Genomic DNA, 24,234 nt, shown 5'->3' with positions numbered 1-24,234 from the left:
GCATGGGCAGTTGGGTTAGATCCATCAAGTTTGGTAAAAAGACATAAAATGACACTTTAAACATACAGAGAATTGTCATATTTACAGTGGAAAAGGATAAAAGTCTGTCAAAAACAAAGACATTTGAGCCGCACCATGAGAAAACCAACATAGTGGGTTTGCGACCAGCATGGGTCCAGACCAGCCTGCGCATCCGCGCAGTCTGGTCTGGACCCATGCTGGTCGTTTCCAAAGCCTATTGCAATTAGAGAAACCGTTAGCGAACAGCATGGATCCTGACCAGACTGCGCGGATGTTGCTGAATAATAGACTTTGCTCCACAGCACTGGCGCATTTGTTTTGTAAAATGTAAAGCAAGGACTCTCTTACCAGTAAACAATTCCTCTAGCACATATACTTTCGGTTTAAAATATGTCCATTTTTGGTACAGCGCAACGTTTCACTCACTCAGTCCTTACACATACAACCGTACGTCACACAATAATGATCAGTTTTACTAGTGACAAAAATACCCTAAACAATAAAGAAAAATCATTGCACAAATGCTGCTTTTTGCTTATTTTCACACAAATTTGACCCTTGACATTTGATAATAGTTTTGGCTTTGACTTAAGACCTACATTGCTGACCTTGCTTGACATGTATACATTAAAATAAATTGCTAACAGTGAATTATAACAACAAGCTATCTTTGAACATAGTAATGAGTAGGTATACTACATTTTGATCTTTTATGCAAAAATGACCCCTGGCCTTTAACACCAGGTTTGACCTTGACATATTTTCTCTTCCATGACATCGCCTGACATATATACAGTAAAATGAACAACGATCAGTTACTAAAATGACAAATCAAATACTTTTAAACAATAATAATTATTACAAATAGGTGATACTATTGAAACATTTTACTCACTTTTTTGAACTTTGACCTTTGATATTATGGTTGACCTTGAATGTTTTGAAATTATATGTGCATACCAGACATTACCTAACATTTATACATTGAAATGAACTGATATCATTGACTAATATCGACAAGATATTATCAACAAAGAGAAAATTTAAAGAGCTATTTTTTTCATTTTTTTACTTGAAAATGACATTTGACCCTTAATATCACATTCGAACTTGACTCATTATAGACTATATTTTATTACTGACATTGTGGGACATATATACATCAAACTAAATCACGAGCAATGACTAATAATGAAAAAATGTATCTGTTATTTTTCAAACAGGAAGCTATTTATGCAATTTTTCACACAAATTTGACCTTTGACCTTTGATATTAACTTTACCCTTGGCGGTTTTGGGGTTACATCTGCACTGCTGACTTTGCCTGACATACAATCATTAAAACAAATTAACTTCAACGACTAATAATGTGAAGACATATTAAATAAACAGATTAGAAAAAGTAAAGGTAACAGTTTTCACATGAAAATGAACTTTGACCTTCAATCAGGGCTGACCTTGACTTTTTGCAATAATACTTATATTTCTGATTTTTGGTGATATATACACATTACTTAGATAAAGATGAGTGACTTATGATAACAAACTATTTTCTAAGAATAAAAATAAATTTCAAATATGCCAATTTTTGTGATTTTCACATAAATTTGACCTTTGACCTTGAATATCAAGTTTGCCCTTCATTCCATTTTGATGAATTTCTTATTGCTGTCATTGTTATATATACATTTACTGACAATCAAATAGTTACTGTAATTAAACAGTGAAAAAACTGGTAGACGTAAACTTTACCCTACCCCCTATTTTTTTTACAAGTGAGTTTTACCTCCCCTATCACAAACATAAGTGAACAAAATATATAGATAGGCACGGCTTTGGCACTTAGGAAAGAAATGGGTTTTCATGAAGGATATGAAATATTGTTTCCAAAAATGTATAAACTTCTTTTGGCCTCAATTGTTGCAATAAAAGTCCGTGAGCTCTCGGACCAATACTTATATATAGTCTCTGCAAGTGACTGAAAGAAGTTCCCCGCATGAATCTGAGGTGGACGATGAATGAGCTTAGACGAGATACATTATACTGTCTCTAGGAGAGCGTATGACTCGACCAGGGACTCTCGACCTAAAACTTCCTGATTTTAAGTATTTTGTGGTTTTCTTTCGTGTTTAGCTAAGTAGATGGCAAAATGTAACAATGAATATATTTTCGGTTCATTGAACTTTCTTCGTCTCGACCAGGATGTCAACCTACAACATCTTGATTTTACTTATTTTCCCCGTTGACCTAAGTAGATAGCAGAGATGTACTGTAACAATGAAACATTTTTTTTTTCAATTTATTTGAGGTATCCGATCCACAAATATGTAAATTTTGATGTCTGGTTTGGTATTTTTTGAAGGAGTTGTGCCTGCTGAACATGGATAAGTAAATAAAATGACCATAAATAATATGCAAGAATAATTTCAGTCATGATTTTTGAATGCGAAATGATAGAGCTTACACTGTAATAACTGGATTTCTGTTGAAGTATCACTGAAAACTATAAAGTGAAAAAAAATAAGTAAAAAATTCTGTAACATATTTTTGTCATGTAATTTATATTTTCTTTTTCAGTAGACAATATACTTTCAAATGATCCCAAAATCTTATGAGCTTACCAGGTATCAATATGTGATATATTTTAATAGCACTGTTATATAGAACTTGCTTTTTATGGATCGGATACCTTCAAACGGATATGACATTCTATCTTTTGTTACATGTATGTTCTTTTACGTAAGTGTAAAAAAGAAGAAGGTTGAACGGCTTTTAATAGGTATGATAGGGTTTATGTTGTCTTAACACATTCATGTCAAAAATGCATCGAACAAAGGTTATTGAAATAATTGTGATTTAGTAAATGAATCTCAAACGTTGAGCAAAGAATCTTCTTTTTACAGTTCTTCATACTCGTACCTGCAGGAATTAATACCTTCAAACTGGCCATTCATATGTAGGATGTATAAATTATATTAAAACGAAAAGCTGCTGTGTATGTGCCACTATTATTGTTACTGCCATTGAAGTTATTTCTGTAACCACACATCTCCTTTTACTCGGTGATCAGTCTCCAGTTGAATACTCTTTTACCCAAAGTTCTTTGGATTTAAACACGAGATACATTTACATGTACTGAAATAACATTGCATTAGCCAGTTAACACATGTTGTTTGAAATACGATTAACATGACTTTGTATCAAAAAATATCAAACACACCTGTGAAGCTTTGTGGTTATCGAGATAAAGAGCGGACATTCTAAATGCAAACGCACAGAAACTCACAGTGAAGGCAAAAACAATATGTATTTCCTTATCATGAGTGACAAATACTGATCAATGCACTGGTAATTGTGAGCTAAAAGAAGTAAATTATGATAAAATCACAGAATGTTGGATGACAGAGAAAGCTGTTTGTAAAACGTAAAATACATTTGCCCATATTATGACCTGTTGGCGGTACTGCGTATGTAAGTTTGTATGCTGTGACCTTGACCTGTGACCTAATAACCTTGAAACATCTACTGATAAACAGACCATCTTCATATGAATTTTGAAGACAATATTCGTAAGCGTTCTTCAGTAACTGATCAGAAAGTGACATTGACCCTCGAGGTGTTGGCACCAGAACAATATAATCATCACTAGAACACAAGCAAATATCCAATGAAATGTGAGAGTTGTAACACTAAATGTTTTGCTCCAGATATTGATCGGAGACCGTTTTAAGTTTCAAGGTTGCAGTGACTTTGACCTTTGATCTATTGATCCAAAAACATTATCACTCATCTGTTGACTACATGCCATAATTCTATCAAGTTAAAAAACAGAAGACGCACACGTTCTTTAATGTTATCAGTCTCGAGTTCAGTGTAATCTTGACCTTTTACCTGCTGACATCATCAAATAATAGAGGTCATCTACTGACAAAGGTATTTAAAGGTAGTAGGCCATAGCGTCCTTACGTTATTGAGCAGGGACCATTTTCAGTAACGAGGTCACTGTGACCTTGACAATTAACATAGTGACTCCAAAGACAAAATGATGTCCATCTACTTACCTCAGGCAATCATTCAATAAATTTTGCCGTCTGTCTTTAGTTATTAAGCGGAAAACTTTATTAGTTTTAACACCATTGTGACCTCGACCTTTGACCTCCTGACCCTTTTAGCAATATGAGTCATCTGCTGACTACAGAGAATCATTCTACGAAACTTGACAACTGCACAGCTGGCCAAAGTATCCTCTAGTTGTTGATAGTAAACCAAATGGTCTTCCGACTGACAGACAGACCGAATGACAATGAGCGAAACAATGTAACCAACAACCTTCGAAGGAAGAGGGTGCATACATAAAGAAAGGAAAACAAATTATGAGAAACGAAGAACATAGCATTAATCTGAATGAAGGTTTGACAACATATAAATCATACAACTGCAGATTATAAACTATTTAAGTACAAAATATATGATGTATATACACATCTATTTTGAATTCAGGGATTAAACGTATTAAAAATCAAACAAAGAATCAATAAATGTTGAATGAACAGCTGCAATGAAGAATATAAAAAGACAAATCGATACACGGTAAAGGAGTTGAGATCTATGTTTTAAAACTATCAGTATAAACAAAACAAAAATACAATAACGTATGGTAATTACAGGGGCTCTGAAAACAATATTGAGCTATTTTGTAATGTTTTCTTGACCTTGACATTTTAGCTAGGGTTCGGGGTGTTGCACATGACACTTTTACTGATTATGGGGAACATTTATGCCAAGTAAAATTATAATCCCTTGGTGGATGATAGAGTTCTGGACCGGACACGAAACAGACCCTGTTCATATCATGTTAATATTTGACTGCCAAGTGTTACTAGTGGTCTGAAAGTTATACATGACACATAATCTTATACGGGTATTTTTGTGCCGATGAATTAAATCCCTTCATGGATTATTGATTTACAGACCATTAAGGAAAAAAAGTCCTGCTGACATTGACCTTTGAGCTAAGGGTCCTGGTTCTGCGCATGACAAATTGTCTTATCAAGGGGAACACTAATGCCAAGTAATATCAAAATCCCTTGATAAATGACAGAGTTATGGTCCGTACACTAAATTGAAGACGTATGGACGGAAAAGCGTAATCTTATAGTCCCCGAAACTGGGTTTCAATCAGTAGGGGACTAATAAGTATGGTGTTCATTTAATTAAGGTTCGCTCTTTTAAACCTAATCGCATACACTCTTCGATTAAACTACTGCGAAAATCTTCAATTACGCATAGTCTGGTGTAGAGTGTTTCAGACGTTTCTGACATTTTAAGATAGTAAAATCTCATAATAAATACTTGCAGTCAAAGCAAAAGTGTTTTGGGGTGAGTTACTCCCCTTATAAAATATTTTGACTTTAACAACGGGGTCATTTTACTCAATGATGACAGAATAAATGGACTTGAATACTTTTTTTCTATATAGCCTATATAAACCCGCCATTTTTTAATTGAGGAAAAAATTCAAAGAAGGGCCTACACCATTGCAAAATGCATTTACTGCCACTTCCACCACCGCCTTCGAAGGTTCCACAAAAAAACACTAAGTCTCGAACAATAACATAAAAACGTAACAACATTTGTAGAGCTGGCCCAAACCTTATGCCTACTGCAGAGGTCAATCATTTAAATAAAAAGACCGAGGCACCACGCTTCAAAAGTCCTACGATATGAATCTTAATACGTTTAAGTAAACGTTAACCGACAAAACTGTGAGGCCCACTTTAAGGGAGTAAATCACAAAATAACAACAAAACTTGTTTCATGTCACCGAAACAAAGGACTACGTAATTGTTTTAGATAAGCGTGGCCTTTCAGATAATTTTGAATCCTTTCTGTACTGATTCCTGCATTATATCGATATTAATACTGTATCTTGGCAGCTAGTTTATATAATGACGTGTGCATTTTAAATGAGAACAAATAAAATCATGAAGTGTGTCCTTTCAAAGGACTTTGAATTCTTTCCATATGGATTTTAGATTTAGTATCCTGAATTATATAAACATACTTATTAGAAAATTAAGACTGTATTTGGACAGCCGTAGAATATAATGAGAATAAATACATGTAATGATGTATCATATGTATAATAATTAAATATCTTATGTGTTAAAAACTTTCTTAATGTTTGAACGAAAGAAAGATAGATGTTTTAAATGATTAGTTACATCGATTAAACTATGCATTATCAACATTATTTAAAATTTAATGTTGACGAACTCGGGACTCCAAAGATGGTAAAATGTAATTGGAAAATGTTTGCGTAAATGCTATTATTAAAGCTCTGTTGTTTCTTTTTATATTTGTTATTTATGTATTTATTATCCTTAATGTTTGTAAATAAATAATTAATTATCTAATTAACTAGTTAATTAATTAATATGAAATTGTTAAATTAAAAAGGATAAAAATCTCCTTCATCCTACGAGTCAGAAAACATAACTCTTGTGCACCACGTCCACTTTGCCTACAAACTTTCAAACTTCTAAATTCCGGAAACTTCCAAAAACCGTACTTTTAGATAGGGTCCGGAGGTCGTCCGGTTTTCGGAAGTTACACTGTATCATAATAAGACGTGTTTGGTACAAAATGTTTAAAGTAAAAATAAGGTTTACATATAAAGACGTATTATTTTGTCAGCTTTTCAGTGCAAGAAAAAAGATGTGTTTACATTCTTGTTCAGTAGTCCGTAGATAACGGTGGTTTAAGTACAGGCAGTAAAAAGCAGTGTACTAGTAGTTTCCCTCATTTCAAAATTGGCGGATTTATATAGGTTAAATAGGGGAAAAAGGTCACCAAGTTTATCTGAAATCCCGTGTTTGACTACTGCAACAGACTGCAGAAGTTCATGTTGGAACAATTATCCCTCATGTCACTTTCAAAAATGCACTTGAAATAAATGTTATAGTCTAAGATAAGTGCAATATACTAATAAAATGCGAGAGATTAAAAAAAAAACAATTGCAATTAAAATATTAATTCATACTTTGCGACTTACGACTATTTTAAGATTGTATAAACTTTAAAAAAAATATACATGCAGATTTGTCAAAAGTATTCGTCTTGCATTTTTACAAGTCTAGACAATGCTTGAAAGTATGCGGATTGTCAGTCTTCACCTGTCTTTTATGACTCTGATCTATCAAAACAAATACATTGTGTAGGCCTCTAGTAAAAGAGTTACTATATCCGAATATTGTGGTATATAAAAGTATAAGACACAACTCATAAGCAGTTGCTGCACTTGCCAACAACATTTACATCCTTAAATTTTCTTTGAATTTTGATACCATTTCTGTGGTGTTCATACCAAGAAACCTGGCCGTGTCTAATAATGTTCTTGGCGTCGCTGTTGTGCTAAATTTTTGTCTCCAAGCTTCAAGCAACTTAAAAATTGTTAGTTGAAACGAATTTTGATTATCTTCCCTTTTGACTTCAATGTCCTTCACTTTAAGACCGAGTTCTAACATCAAGAATGTGTAGGATGCGTCGATACATTCGCTTGCACAGAGCAAGTCTTTGTCGTCGTCAGGAAGAGTATCTAATATTCTGCAATCGATACCTGCCAATAAATGGATTTATCTATAAGTTAACTTTAATAAATAAGTTCCATTGCCTGCAACGACATATTATCTTCAAAATACCCTATCAAATATATTCACGTACCTCAAGTAGCAAATGTGGCATCTATAGTGTTAACACGATTTTGATTTTTCTATGAATTTCATTAGAGCAGAGCAATTTTGTACATTACCAAAATTGTCTGTGATCATGCGGCTATTAACATTCGTTGTAAGTTTAAAGATGAATTCGCAAGAAAAAAATCTCTAGATTGTAGGACAGACGGATGAAGGTTGGACAAAAATGCTGCTCACCGTCAGGAAATCACTGGAAAAATATAAGTATCTTTGAGTTCCTGTTTGACTGATGGTGTTTTAAACTTAATCTATGACTTAATACGTATACATGTATTATACCAAAGCATGATAAATAAATCATTCTGTAATTTGTTATATATTACGCTTCTGAGATATAGACATTTTATAATGCATTTTATATAGGAAGAGCACATCTTACTTTCTGCAAAAGTTTATTATTAAGTGGTAAAGTAAACTGAAAGCTCCTGTAACATTCAGTTGTTTTTTCTTGAAACAGATCTTGCAACTCATACATTTAAACAAAAAACATATATCCAAGTCACGTAACAACTCTGCTGTTTCAATCCCCTGCCACTAGCAAGACATGTTGGACATTGTCATCCACGAACCACCACTTCAGCTACTGTTTTTGCATAAAATGGCGAAAAAGGTTTATAGTTTGTGATCGTGAATCGTTTGCATATTAGTTTGAGGAGAATATTGTCTACAAGAAGAGCTACTGTGATCAATATATATACAAGAGTTGTGGCTTATACACACTGAAACCCATCAAGCCCGTGAAGTTGGTTACGAATAAACACGACAAAGGTTGAAAATTCATTTACAAAAATGTGCAAGGTATAGTTTTAGTTATTCTTTCGCCTGAATATCCGACTTTGTAATTCCCTTAAGCACTTAAAAAATATGCTCCGAACATGTAAACTGATTACGGGAGATAATTAAATAAGTAAGCAAAGTAGAATTATGGTTTTCGTTCTTAATATCCTATGTCACAGTGTGACGTTTTAACAAAGTCTTTAAAGAAGTTTTTGATTTATGTCCCGGAGTAAATGAGTAAATTAGATAAAAGGAAATAATTAAAAAAGCAAGTAAAACAGGGTTAAGATTATTGTATCCTTCCCTTTACCTTAATGTCTTCCATTTTTGTAAGCAGTTTGAATAAATTACTTTAGCACTTTAACAGTAGTTATGCTCCGGAGAAGAAAATTTAATTCAGGGAGAAAAAAAGGCAAGATAGTTGTAGTTCGTGTTATGTAAGTGTACTTCCTCTTAATGTCCTCCTTCTTGGTATGCAGCTAGAGTACTTTAAATGTTATGCCCGGACAATTAAATATAATAAAGGAATTTTTTAAACAGGTAAGATAGAGCTGTCATTCGTGTACACTACACTTTTTCTCAATGTCCTTAAAGTAAGTTGGTAAACTCTATAGTTTTGGAGCTGAGTGTTACTTTATGAATCAGATAAAAGAAATAATTATAAAAGTAAGCAAGCTAGAGTTATGGTTTTTATACACTGCACTTTCTCTCACTTGTGAGAAGTTTTATCAAAAGTAGTTTTAGTAGTTTTGGAGTTATGCTCCGGACAAAAGTGTTACGGACGTCCTTACGCACGTGCGTCCGTCCGTTGTCACACTTTCATTGTCCGGAGCTAACTGAACAAATAGAGTTAATAGATACCAATAAAGGAAAGTGCATAGATCTTGAAACTTAAATATCTCAAATATATATTTTCAGATTATCTCCTTTCTGTGCTTGTTCGGATCATAGCTTCAAAAGGACTAAAGATATTTCAATGAAACTGGAAATAAAGATAGACACAAACGAGAGGGTGTGCAGTATTTAAAACGATAACTCTAAGTTCAATATTTTCAAATTATCATCATTTTCGGCGAACGCCATCTAAGAACGAATTCGTGACCTGGACTGATCCATGCCACGTGATTGAAGTTTGCAAATCAGACTACTTGATATCGCATTACAGATAATTGAAAGATTTATGCAACACTCTGTCTGATTGGGCGAGGATGTCTTTTTTTCTCACTCTGATGACAAGATAAACGAAACAAAATTGCACCCCTACGAAACCTTTGTGAAAAATTAAAAGAGGACCATGTAAATTGTTAAAGTGTGGTGCTTAGTTTTGCTATTTGAAAAATGTTAGATAGATGATAGAATAACACAAATAATATGAAAACCTCATAAAGTTTTTCCTTTTCCAGAGCATATATTATAATGCCAAAAAGACTGAAACCATTTCACTGCAAGTTGACATATGTGAAAAGTCAGTGCACAAGAACCATAACTCTTTTTCTTTGAATATTGTAAAAATCACCCCCCGCCCCTCCCCCTCCCCTTTATGCATCTAGTTTTTCATTGTCCGAATTACTGAATCAATAGCAGTTATAGCTCTTGTGCACTGCACTTCCTTTTATCGATATCTATTTTGATTCAAGTTTCATTTAAATATATTCACGTATTATGGGAACGCCCCTGGCAAGCGGGTGGGGCGGGCGGCGTCCACAAAGATTTCCCGTCTTTAAGACGAGCGTATAAAAATGACACTATGCAACACTCGTTTGATTTCTCGAAAACAAAATGATTTTAAGATTTATAAGCTGGGTAATTATTGAAAGGTGCAAAACTTACCATAATCTTTCGTGTGTTCTACCTTCCCGTCTAAAATCTCTGTCAATACTTTTCTGTCATAATCCTTTCGTTTCGTCAGCAGTTCCAGTAGTTTTGTCAAAGTCTGTTCATAATTTTCATTTCTCCAATCACATAATATCTTCAACCTCTGCATATCAGTAGAATCCTTGTATTCGTTTGTTGCTCGATCCGCTAGGAGATTTCCCGTTGGCAGCTCTAGTTTTGATGCCAATGATGTCGCATTTTCACGTGAGAGATGTCTTGCCAAGCGCCCAAGATCTTTGTCATTTGGTTTGTACTGATTTCTGTGGACTCTCTCTTTCTCTTCGCACTGGTGAGTAAAATGATATTATCTATGTATGCTAATATTGTTGTGTTTTCATACTTGTACGTTTATTATGTTGAATATTTAAATGGCCTGAATTCTGAGTATTGAATTAAAGAATAAGACCCTACACTTGCATATTGTATCCATAAGTATAAAATCGTAAAATCTCCAATAGTTTGAACCAGGCAGAATAGTAAACACCGTGTATTGTTTTGAAGTAGGAGAACCTAACTAATGAACAAGAACTATTGATATCATTACATTCCATAATAATAATGATAATACTAAACATTATTATTATTATAGTTACTTATTATTATTGTTATCATTATCATTATAACACTAATTAACAAAACAGTGTTACAGCCGTTATAAAGCAAAAAGCATTACTGGATTTGCCTTCCTTTGAGAGAAGCTGCTGACACACTCCCATTTTATGCAGTGTGCCTGAGTTTCGTCAGAACACATCACTTCACCATCCTCATATGCTTCTTGTATGTCGACAAATTTCGCCGGATGCATTACACACTCAACTTCAAGCGTGTATTTAACATTATCCTGCCTGTATACATGTAGAATATGCTCGATTTTATTTCGGATAATACTGATTGCTTCTAACATTCTATTCGAATTCAACTCGCTGATCTCCGTGGAGTAATTCTTTAGGTCAAAAAATATACAACATTCATGCCAATAGACCTCAAGCCACAGCGTTTTGCGGTGAAAATAGAAACAGCAGAAAAGGCTGTAAACACGTGCTTTTCCATCTTTGTGGTATATATTGAGGCATTCTTCCTCTTTTAGCGCAGCAATTAGCAAATGAAAGAATGCCGGTGGTACAAAAGCATCTGTGAAAGACAGTTTAATCGAAGGAGCTTTCTCAAGATGTCGGCTGTCTATCAAATTCTCTCGATCTTCCTTATGTGGAAGTAAGCATGGGACAAAGTACATGTTTTCCTTGTAGTGGTACATGATATGCAGACGCATCAAAATCTTTAAAACAATGCCAAGAACACTGTCAGACTTTTGGACATTGAATGCCTCCGCAGCGGCTTCCAGAACAAAATCTTCAGGGATTCTGCCGTCTAGAACCAACCCTGAAGACTGAAATTCGTGATTTGGTATTTCTCTTAATAGAATGTTGAAATAGCTTGCGAGCAAGGTTGGATCAAGTATGACGATATCTTTCAAATCAACGTGACCAAAGTGCATGAGCCATCCTCGTCTATGTTCGTGCTCCAGGAAAGCTTCGATCTCGCTTGGATCTCCTACAGGCACTTCGGATTTCTTGTTAAGTTCTCGAATATCTGCCAAATAAAGGAAACCTTTACCTATTTTCTTTTCTTGGAGTATTGCGTATTCAAGGTTGATCCATCTGGCTGGTACTTTTTCGTCAATAACACCTAATCCTAAATCCAAGATTTTATTCCTCAGGGCAGTAAGATGAATGTCTTTTGCAGCACTACACGTGTTATCTATTTTTGCGAATTCAAGTCGCGTGAAAGTCTTCAGGAGCTGCCGCAAATGAAGGACTTTTTCTCGAACCGCTTCATTGGAGACCTTGTCTGAGTGCGTACCGACAATGATGAAAGGTGCATGTGCATTTCGTTCATCGCGTGTGTATGCCATAATCGATGATATCCAAAATTTCACTGTTTCTGAAATTAAAAGTTGCTACCGTTTTAAATAAAAATCAGTTTGTATCGTCGTAAATAAAACTGAGTACAAACGCAAACGCTTTATGTATGTTCATCGTCGGTTACGTACTGTAATACTGTGATGCATTATTGACATTGTTTTTCAACTCTTTTTCGACTACACAAGAAAGAATATGGTTGTGCATGGTAGTTACTATTGACAGTAAAATACAAACACACTATTGTTATATATTGTAAATCGGTTTTTCAAATTATCATTCTTCTGCAGTGCAGATAATCAAATTTTACTTTCAACGCATGATCTTAACTTAAAAAAGACATTGATGACCATTTATGCGCGAGTCAACAGACATAGTATATTATAGTTATAATTAGGAACGAAGTTAAGAAGCAAATATCTCAACTTTTTCAAATGTATTTTGAAATTTTTCCCGTTGTTTATAGGACAGGAAGTTCCTCATACTCTGTAAATTTACTGAATATCAAGATTGGCTAGCACTAGTCGGTTTAAAGGTCATCTATTAATCATTTGCAAAAATGATTCTACTGTGGAGAGACACGTTTTAATATACGCATGCATATATTTGTACAGATAGTTCTAGGCTGGTCATTTTAACTTTTGGGGTTGAACTTATTTCAACATAAACTTTTTGGTGTGGAATAGCTAGTACGTAACGAAATGAAACACAGAAAAAATAAATTCTTAAACATTTACAGCACAATGCTTCTTGAACTGCTTATTAAGTAATACATGCATGTGAATAACGAAATGATACTAATATTTCGTGTAAGTGATTTTGTTTTTAGATAAATGCAATATTTTATTTAATTAGAATCTAAAGGGAGCTGCCCTTATATATATATTACTTTATATTCAGAGTTTAGCATTGATTTCTTTTGAGGACTTTTTTTCCAGTATTGCCTAAGTAACTAAAGATTATAAATGATCAATAAAACCCTATGTTGAGATTAGTTTAAGGTTCTGACATTATTTCTAGTAATATAACCGGACTATGAAAAGGAGTTATATATATACATGTAAGCAAGTTTCAGTTTTATTTTGCATTTCTGTTACAGTACCAACGCTTTTTCAGAGGAGACACTGCCATCGTTTTTCAGATATTCTTATTTCAGAAAAGACGGCTGATTACTTAAACAACTTCGCTGAAGTTTGACCAGATCGAATATTTCTGTGAAATAATTGGACCTGGTTCTAAATAATATTGTTCTAGAGTGAACTACAATGGCCATTTAACTATTTCGGTAGAAGGTCACCTGATCGTTTTGAACTATGTTGGCATATTTTGCAGAAGACATTTTTTTCAGTCTTTCCTCAATATGTATAATGACTTGTAATCGTATATTATGTACATACAGTCCATGTCTGTTTGCAGATCTCAAGATACTTTTATTTAATGTTATCGACAGATCATTTTGAAAGACTTTTAGTTCTCTAGGTATGTTTCAGAGCAAAAGTTTGAAGATTATATTTTTGTTGCTATTGCATAGATTAAGTTCGTTTCATATATTTTTGTCACTGCAACAAACTGACACTGCAAATGAAGATTCAAAATTAGTTTTGTTAAACGGCTTTAGAGAAGATTATAATTGTATAATGAATTTATCAATCGCTGATGTAAAAGGACATGAAGACAAAACACCAGTCGTAATTAATATGAATCTATAAAATGATCTTTTGGAAACATTGGATGCAAATAAGCAAAATAACAGCAAAATAAGAAGATCTAAATAAGTATATGCTTTAGGTAAACGAATTAAGTATTACTCTGTTTTTAAATTAAAAGCAATATTCATACTCTTACCCTCTATAGTGTACTGTTTTAATACTCCGGTTCTGAATTTGAGGTTTTCTACCAGTTTCTCCTTGAAGTCCTTGCTTAGGTCAATAACTAAAACGTAAACTGCAGATGGCGCCATAAATGCTTGATGTGTTGCGTAATAGGTTGATTGACCAGCAAAATCCCAGTAAGATACATACATTCTTTCTTCCTTAGAGTCCTCTTTACTTTTCCAACTTTTAACCTGCTGCAAGTAAAACTTTTTTTGTTTCATATCCACGTGTTTAACATATTCAAATGTTTTCTGAACACGACCTACATCTTCTATCTCGTCGGAACCAGTCTCGATTTCAGCGATTTTAACAGCTAATTGATCAGCCACAGCTTCTGTATTTGTGTTTTCCGGTTCTTTCGCACATTCTTTGGCATCCTTTAGTGCAAAAGCCATTCGCTGAAGGTTTAACTCTTGTTCATATCCTGAGGTTGAAATATAAGCATGCGTTACATGTATAACATCATCTCTTGGACATTTTGATCGTAAGGATCCAATATAAAATTTTTCTTTTATTGCGTCTACATTGACTTTTACTCACTTCTTTTCCTGCTAACTTAAAGTACATCCAATGCTTAATGAAAGACATTATATCAACCAAAATAGACGAAAAACCGTTGGTGTGAAAACCTGTATTAATCATTAATCTTTAATCGCCTGTCGAAATATCTTACGCGACGTTACTGTCAATAACAGCGACCTTCAGCTGCTTTGCAAAGAAAATAACTGTTAAACAAGGTCGTTTCTTTATCTTATCACAGTATTCTCCATTTCAGTTGAATTTGTACGATAAAAGCTGTAATGCTTTTCAAAAAGTGATTCCATTTATTATTCTTCCCTAACAAAGTTACATGATATCATTTTTTCTCTTTAAACAAGTCAAAAAACTAGCCTAAGTTTTTTTTCTCCTGTCACATTGAGTCAAGTTCAAATGTTACAGGGCAAATGAACCTAACGTTCTTTACAAATCAATGTATTCATTCTTACCCCTATCGTCAGCCTCCCAATATCGCTCACCATCCCTCACAGTACATCGTGTAGCGACCTGGTTTATTTCAAGACCTTCTGTTGGCAACTGACCCTCGTCAGGACACTTGATGTCTATTTTTTGGAGTCGTTTAACCAAACTTGTTTTCCCGGCTCCTTGGTTACCAACAACAATGACTCTTACGTGATTCGACCTCGCTTTGCCTAACTTAAGGGTCTTCCGGAACAAAGTCCAATCGCCACTATTAAGAGTTTCTAGGTTTCCATACATTTTCTCTTCAGTGAAAACTGGAAGAATTAAATATATTATACTATTAGATTAATTTTAATTAATTATTGATTCTCAGAAGAACACGGATGCAGTTGCTATATCACTACTCCATGATGTTTTTAGGTATCATTCTGATCCTTTATGTCTATGCCTTTCTACTACAAAGATTTATATATGACCAAAATATCTCTATACATATACTTCAATTAAACAATATGTTTATGTTATTATTTACTTTTTATCCAAAACTCATGTAGAAGTTTTGCTGTATATACTTATCATATAAAATGAAAATTGAAACAGACCTGATTTTGTTACTTTAACAGAATCTAAGATATCATCGTCCGTTTCACTGTTAGATTCTTGCACATTTCTTTCTCGTAATTTTTTCACTGGCTGTCCTGTTTTTCCGCCACCAACTTCCATGTCACCCTTGAAGTTCGCTTCTTCTTTCTTCAGTGAATCGAGTAGTTGTTTCATTACTTCATTTGCTTCTGCACATTTGAATGTGAACGTGTCCCGTTTGTTAATGATGACGGGATCCACGCAAGGAAGCCGGGGGAAGCTTTCCAACGGATCATCCTCATCCTCTTCCTCCTCTCTTAGTCTCACGTTGTATCGTACAAACAGAATTGTAGTAGCCTCTGGAAATCGATCATGTAACATTTCTATTGACCCATTGTCATCGCTGTCAATGCAATCATTGTCCTGGACATACAAAAATATTTTTGTTTTGAATGATCGTAGGTCTTCATCCAGATGTGACCATGCTGGTGTGTTCAAGTTAGGTGTAGCCACAAATAAGATATCTTTTCCATTCACCGTGCTGCTTGATTTGACTTCAATTTTTTCTCGGAAAGCAAACGAATCAAAGTGTTTCTCTTTCTTTGAGAGAGCGTTTAAAACATCACATTTTGCCTCTAGATTATGGCCGACGACAACTAAATAGACACCACAGTCTGAAATAAAAATATACCACAATGCATAATAGATTATCATTTAAAGAGAAAACAAATTGACACGGTCTTTTTCCCCAATTACCCTAATACTGGGATTGTATATACAACTTTACATAGTCACAAAAAATAAGTCGTTACAGTCAACCTGCAGTGTAGCTTTATATATTGTCTACCGAGATAAACAGATAAACAAGACTTGTATATAAATTTACCTAAACTTATGAGATATATCTCGTATATTTGCGCACTTATGTCGGATAAAATTCATAATATATCACATTCTGTTCTAGAAGGTAGTCTTCGTAATTTCTTAAGAATATTGACAGTATTGTTAAAACTATAATTAAACCGTTTCATTGAAAATATGCATATGAATCTGTTTAAATTAACAAGAGCTGTCTGTAAGACAGCCAGTGCACGACTATTCAAATCGTTGTCCCTGAAGCAGGAATATTACCCTATAAAATGTTAAAGTATCTACAGAGTTTCAATCCGGTATCTGCATTAGTTTTGGAGATAGTAACTTGCATGCAAAACTTTAACCACAAATTTGAATTAACAAGGGGACATGATTTGGCCAAAATGCATGTCAAAGTTAAGGGACTTCATGCAATCAACTAGTTTAAATTTATAACCCCCGAATATACATGTAAAGTTTCAATTTAGTGTCTGCATTTGTTTTGCAGAGAGTAACTTGCACACAAAACTTTAACCAGGACTTTCTAAGGCTAAAAGGGGTCATAATTTGCCAAAAAAAACATGTCAAAATTATGGGACTTGACTCAGTGAGGTTGGTAATTGATCTAGAAAAAGAAAGAATAAGTTTCAAATCAATATGTTTTTACCTAATAGCTATATGTACTTGCACGCAAAACTTTAACCAGGATTTTCTAAGTCCAAAAAGGGACATAATTTGGCCAATATATGCAAGTCAGAGTTATGGGACTTGATGCATTCACCTAGTTTCAAAACCCCAAAGACACATGTCAACTTTCAATTCAATATCTGCATTAGTTCTGGAGATAGTAACTTGCATGTAAAACCTTAACGAAGGTTTTTCTAAATCCAAAAGGGGGCATAATATGCCCAAAATACATGTCAGAGTTATGGGACTTACCCTAGTGAGGTTGGTAATTGACCTAGAAAAAGAAAAAGGTAAGTTTCAAAGCTATATGCCTTTAAATGATAGCCATAAGTACTTGCACGCAAAACTTTATCCAGGATTTTCCAAAGTCCAAAATGGGTCACAATTTGGCCAAAATGCATGTCATAGTTATGGGACTTCCTGCTATCACCTAGTTTGATAACCCCAATGACACATATTAAGTTTGAATTCCTGCAATACCTGCATTAGTTTTAGAGATAGTAAATTGCATGTTAACTTTAACCAGGAATTTCTATCGTGTCCAAAACGTGGCAAAATGTGGCCAAAATACATGTCAGAGTTATGGGACTTGACCCAGTGAGGTTGGTAATTGACCTAGAAAAAGAAAAAAGTAAGTTTCAAAGCTATATGCCTTTAAATGATAGCCATATGTACTTGCATGCAAAACTTTAACCAAGATGTGACGCCGACGCCGACACCGATACCAGGGTGAGTAGAATAGCTAGACTATTCTTCGAATAGTCGAGCTAAAAAACAAGAATTAATACCCATTGGTATCCTTATTTAGCAATGTAAATATCTATATATACAAAGTCTTTATAAGTATATTTATATAAATATGCATACATGTTATATATTTACACATTTTCATTTTTATCACAACTCCGAATAATGAAATCACTAGAGAGTTGCGGATATTGATTGGGAAAATTTACAAGTTAAACCTAACGCACCTGATAAGGCAGTACAACAAGCTCTTATTGATATATCCATCAAACATGGTCTTACTCAGGTACATAATCAACCTACTCGCCAGGATAGTATACAGGACTTGGTATTTACAAACAATTCTTCTCTCACTAAGACTTCAACCAGTATACCGGGAATAAGCGACCATGCGATGGTAGTGACGGATTCAGATATATCACCTGTCTATAATGTTCAAAAACCTGGGAGGATTTACTTGTTTTCTAAGGCCAATTGGACTGAAATTTATCAAGCGTGTGAAAATCTCTCTGATAAAATAGTCAATATGAAGTTACACTACGTCCAGGAGAAGTGGGATACTTTGAAATGTAATATACAGATTATAATGGATAAACATATTCCATCAAAGATATTTAAAAAAAGAAACACCGTCCCATGGTTCAATAAGCATCTTAAACGTATGACAAAAGGAAGGCTCGTCTCTATTCACATGCCAAAAGAACAAAACAGTGGACTCAATTTAGATATTATCAGAAGCTTTGTAAGAGTGAATTTAAAAAAGCAGAAGTGAACTACATCAACGAAACTATACAAAAAGGCTTTGAAGAAAACAATTGTAAGCCCTTCTGGCGATATGTTAAATCAAAACTTCAAGACTTTGTAAGAACAGCACCGCTTAAACGTAATTGTTCCCTTTTAAGTGATAGTAAAGATAAGGTTGAAATACTTATAGAACAATTTAGCTCAGTGTTCACTAAACAGGAAGGAAAACGTCTACCTACCCTTAAGGCCACACCAAATTGTTGTCTTGTTCTTCGGATTTTTTTCAAAAATATTTGGGGCGAGCGAGCGAAAAAAAAAATTAAAATATTTTTTTTTTCAAATCATCATTTATTGATGCGAGCGAAGAGCGATGAAATAAAAAAAGAAGTAATTATCGCTTGTGTCATGTTTAACACCAAATAAAGTGTATTTCCATCTATATTGTATGACAAGCCGAAACAATCTTAATTTTGGTTCAGCAAAAATGTGTACAAAATAACCTTATCGGCTGATGTTCAAACAACAGTTTCGGAGAAAAGACTTTTCACTGAAATGGGACTTGGACGTAGTAAGTTAGGAGTCCGAAAATACATTTATTACTGAATATTTTATTGTGTTCCTCAGTGTAAAAGGCACATGTGGCAATTAACGGCTGAATGTTTGTCCCGTACATACTTTCAATGGGTCTTCTTTATTAGTATACTTTAGCATGTTAAGTGGACATGAGAATATTGCGAGGAGTTTCATGTTTGATAATTTTCTTTTAAGTTAGGGTACCTGGTTAGAACTTTATTCAAACTAATTTGACTTGATCCTCGGAATATTGAGATTAGCTTTTCATATGCGCAATATCTCCACTCGGTTAGGTTGCCCGACAGAAATATAAAACAATCATTAATGTGACCGTCAAATTATTTGGACTAGTTTGAAATTTTTTATCACATGTTTGCATTTGCAGGGGACATCAATCATTATACATTGAAAATGTAGTTTGTTTTAAACATAATTATTAACAATTGTGATATTACTTATTTTTTTCTTCTCTGACCCCCAATACGTCAAAGGAAAAGACTCTCAATACTTCAAAGAAAAAAAATGTTTTTACAAGCTGATACTCACTTTTGCTCTTCCATTTCGCCATTTCTTTGGTGTCTTTCCTTTTTATTAATTGTTGTATTTTTCTGACAGTCCCACATGAATTTGATCGTTGTCCAATTATAATATACAGACAACAAATCTCGTACATGTGATACGCCAGATTTTTCAACATCTGGACAGCGTTGTTAGTGAACGTCATTTTTCGTAGTTTTACTTGATTATTCCCAATGTTGAGCTTTACCTGTTGCAATTTCTACTCCGAGTACTCGGCTCCAATTCATTTACAATACTTGTTATCACTACCAACTTAATCCAAAGATTATTGTCTGTTAACTAGTATATTTTTTGTAATTTAATTTTACACAATTTCATTCTTCATGCAGGCTGCCATTTTTCATGCGTCTGCTCACTTTCATGAAACAAAACCACTGCCATACAGTTAAACTTGTAGCAAATATGGACGGTCGGCGGGTAAAATGAAAATAAAAGTACTGAAAATGACTTTTATTTTTTATTTTGTTTTGTCAAAAAGTAGGGTCTGCGCTCCCGTAAACTAGAAAATTAAAAAATGCTGGCCTAAATTACAAGCTAGGTGCGTTTAAACTTCGAAATTTCCACCTTTTCTTTCGTTCTTACTGATTTCGACCCAGCGCAAAAAATATGCCAGGTGCGGGCGGTCAAAAAAAAATTAAAATATTTTTTTTTCATTTCCCGTCAAATTGATGCGAGAAATCCGACGAACAGGTAATCAGTTTGGTGTGGCCTGAAAGAGAGAATAAGATACCTCTCCCATCACTACAAATCACAATCCCAGGTGTGGAAAAACTTTTGTTAAAAATAAAACCTCGAAAGCCGTAGGACCGGATAATATATCAAATGTACTTTTGAAAAATTGTGCAAAACAACTCGCTCCTGGTATGACGTCTATATTTCAAGCCTCAATAAGCACAGGGAACTTGCCGGACGACTGGGTGAATGCTAACATATCGCACGTCTTTAAGAAAGGGGATGTCCACCTTGCCGAGAACTACCGACCAGTGTCTTTAACTTCAGTTTCATGTAAATTATTGGAACATATTATATGTAAACATCTTCTTATTCATCTAGAACGGAACAATATCTTGACTAATTTAAACCATGGATTTAGGTCAGGTTATTCGTGTGAAACCCAACTTCTTGTAACCATGGAAGACTTATTGAAAAACTATGATGAAGGTCATCAAACAGATGTTATATTATTGAATTTTTCTAAAGACTTCGACACTGTCCCTCATGATGAGTTATTACACAAATTACAAAGTTTTGGCATTGAAGGCCCTATACATACATGGATAAAAAAACTTTCTAACCACCAGACACATGCAGGTAGTTGTTGACGGTGAATGCTCCCAGAAAGCTACAGTAAACTCTGGTGTGCCCCAGGGCACAGTGATGGGCCCTCTTTTATTCTTGTGTCACATAAATGACTTACCGCAATCAGTGCAATCCCAAGTTAGACTTTTTGCAGATGACTGTTTACTTTACAGAAAAATCCGCTCCCAAAAGGACTATGAAATATTACAAAATGACCTATTTGAACTTGAACACTGGGCTGCAAAATGGGGCATGCGTTTTAATGCCAAAAAGTGTTATTTATTAAGTGTTAATAATAAATCACCACATTTTTACACATTATGTAATGTCATCTTGAAACAAGTTTCTGAAACTCCTTATTTAGGCCTTACACTCAGCGATGATCTTACATGGTCAACACATATTACTAAAGTTGCTAAGAAAGCCAACTCTACCATGGCGGTTCTACGTAGAAATCTTAGAAATTGTACTAAAGACTGTAAGAAAACAGCATACATCTCACTGGTTAGGTCATTGATGAAATACGGAGCCATTATATGGGACCCATACTTACAAAAAGATATTACCAAACTTGAAAGGGTGCAACGTCAAGCAGCACGTTTTATAACAAATGACTACAAAACCAACAACGAAGGGTGCATGACAAGGATGCTACAAGAACTGGATCTTCCACCCTTACGAGATCGTCGCAGATCCAACCGACTCGTCTTCCTATATAAAGTGGTCGAGGGGTTGGTACCAGCTATACCACCCGACGAGTTCATCACATCAGCTAGAAGCAAGAGACAAATCAAAACTAGTAGTGACCCAAATTTTAATACAAAAAAAACATAGTGGATAGATATATAGTGAATAACCACCGTGGTCTTATTATAAAAACTGCAAAAACTGAACAGTATAAAAACTCTTTCTTCATCAGCACGACTGTGGATTGGAACCACCTGTCAAGTGAGATAGTCGGCGCACAGACAGTTGAGGGCTTTAAGTATGCCCTCCCTCAGTATTACTAGCGCACTCCCCCGGTGTTCTACGCTGTAAAAGGCCCTACACCGTACAGAAGCAGAAGCAGAAGCAGAAGCAGAAGAAGCAGAAGTTGCAAACATTCTTTAAAATGTTCATATAATAATAATATATAACTATTATTCTTTTTAGGGAGATGGGTAAGTAATCACCTGTCACATTTTGTTCTAAATCTATTGCTTTCATTTCATATTTGTCATGACAAACTTTCAGTTGACTTTTATGTCACAGTTTATTTACCACCAAACGGAGCTCGCAGAGCGAGTTTGTGGAAAAGAAAAAGAAAATAAGTCTATATTAAATGTAATGTTCGAACCACTTTAACTTAGAATATTTTATTACTTCCTGGTAACAATTCAGTTCAGATCCACTTGACAATGTGATTAACGTATATATATACGAGCTTTTAAGAAGTAATTAGTCCAGAGCCATAAATTTGTCTTCCATTTATAAAATGCATATTTCGTAACACTGACAAAAAGTAGGCTGAAAACCTTTTGATAACTGGACTTTATTAAAACAACATATCTATTTATATCATTTTTGATTGATTATCATTTAAAATGTAATATAACACACTGCTGATACTTTTTAAATGAGAAGATCTTGTTTTGATAATTGCAACTAAAATTAAACTTACCCGACATTGTTACGCTCCTTAGTGATCATATCTTTATTAGACATTTACGGATTAAGTCTACGTGGACTGTGGACACCTAAGGCAATAGATTTTTCAAGAGGACCGTCTCAACATAGTTTAATTATATTATGCGAGATATGAAAAAGAGTTTATAACGGCAATAGGGTTTGAGTTATTATATCATCACTATACGGTAGGTGATATAAAATTTGGATGTGCCTGTTTTTAGCTCGACTTTTCGAAGAAAAAGTAGAGCTATTGCATTCGCTCGCGTCGGCGTCTCCGTTGGTTAAAATTTTTGATAAAGTCAAAAATCTCTGTTACTGTCAAAGCTATTGACTTGAAACTTAAAATACTTATTTACTATCAAAGTCTACATCAAGAAGAACAATCCCCATAACTCTGATTGAATTTTTACAGAATTATGCCCCTTTCTAATTTAGCATTTTTGGTTATAGTTTTTGATAAAGTCAAATATCTATGTTACTATCAAAGCTATTGACATAAAACTTATAATAGTTATTTACTATCGAAGTCTACACCAGGAAAAATAATCCCCATGACTCTGATTGAATTTTGATAGAATTATGCCCCTTTTAACTTAGAATTTATGGTTAAAGTTTTTGATAAAGTCAAATATCTCTGTTACTATCAAAGCTATTGACATGAAACTTAAAATAATTATTTACTATCAAAGTCCACACCAGGAAAAACAATCTGCGTTACTCTGATTTGAATTTTGATAGAATTATGCCCCTTTTTAACTTAGAATTTTTGGTTAAAATTTTTGATAAAGTCAAATATCTCTGTTACTATCAAAGCTATTGACTTGAAACTTAAAATACTTATTTACTATCAAAGTCTACACCGGGAGAAACAATCCCTATAACTCTGATTTGAATTTTGACAGAATAATGCCCCCTTTTAAATTAGAATTTTTGTTAAAGTTTTTGATAAAGTCAAATGTCTCTGTTACTATCAAAGCTATTGATTTTAAACTTAAAATAGTTATTTACTATCGAAGTCTGCACCAGGAAAAACAATCCTCATAACTGTGATTTGAATTTTGACAGAGTTATGTCCCTTTTTAACTTAGAATTTTTGGTAAAAGTTTTTGATTTTTTTTTTATTTAACGTCGCACCGACACATGAACCCACATCGATGAGGGGCAAGTGATTTGAAGTCAGCAACCTTAACCACTCGGCCACGGAGGCCCCCAAAGGTTTTGATAAAGTCAAATATCAGAGGATGGGAGCAAAATTTAAAGAACTTTACTGTTGAAGTCCTAAGGAAAATGACAACAAAGGGAAGAAATTCCCCGAAAAACTCT

General features: G+C 34.2%; 1 protein-coding gene across 1 annotated transcript; it reads right to left on the bottom strand.

Moving 5' to 3' along the window:
• Positions 1-269: 269 nt before the first annotated feature.
• LOC123537399 (uncharacterized) lies at positions 270-22,970 on the bottom strand. Its single transcript, XM_045321110.2, has 7 exons — positions 22,904-22,970; positions 15,783-16,436; positions 15,207-15,494; positions 14,192-14,644; positions 11,101-12,368; positions 10,383-10,713; positions 270-7,639 (listed from the first exon to the last, which is right to left on the bottom strand). Exons 1-7 carry the CDS (start codon positions 22,908-22,910, stop codon positions 7,335-7,337), a joined length of 3,306 nt encoding a protein of 1,101 aa, XP_045177045.2. The 5' UTR covers positions 22,911-22,970; the 3' UTR covers positions 270-7,334.
• Between the last annotated feature and the right edge of the window lie 1,264 nt (positions 22,971-24,234).

Source organism: Mercenaria mercenaria, chromosome 1 (assembly GCF_021730395.1).
Source record: "Mercenaria mercenaria strain notata chromosome 1, MADL_Memer_1, whole genome shotgun sequence".
Lineage (NCBI taxonomy): Eukaryota > Metazoa > Mollusca > Bivalvia > Venerida > Veneridae > Mercenaria > Mercenaria mercenaria.
The sequence above is the reverse complement of the archived record's forward strand: the minus strand, read 5'-3'. Positions and strand labels throughout refer to the sequence as shown.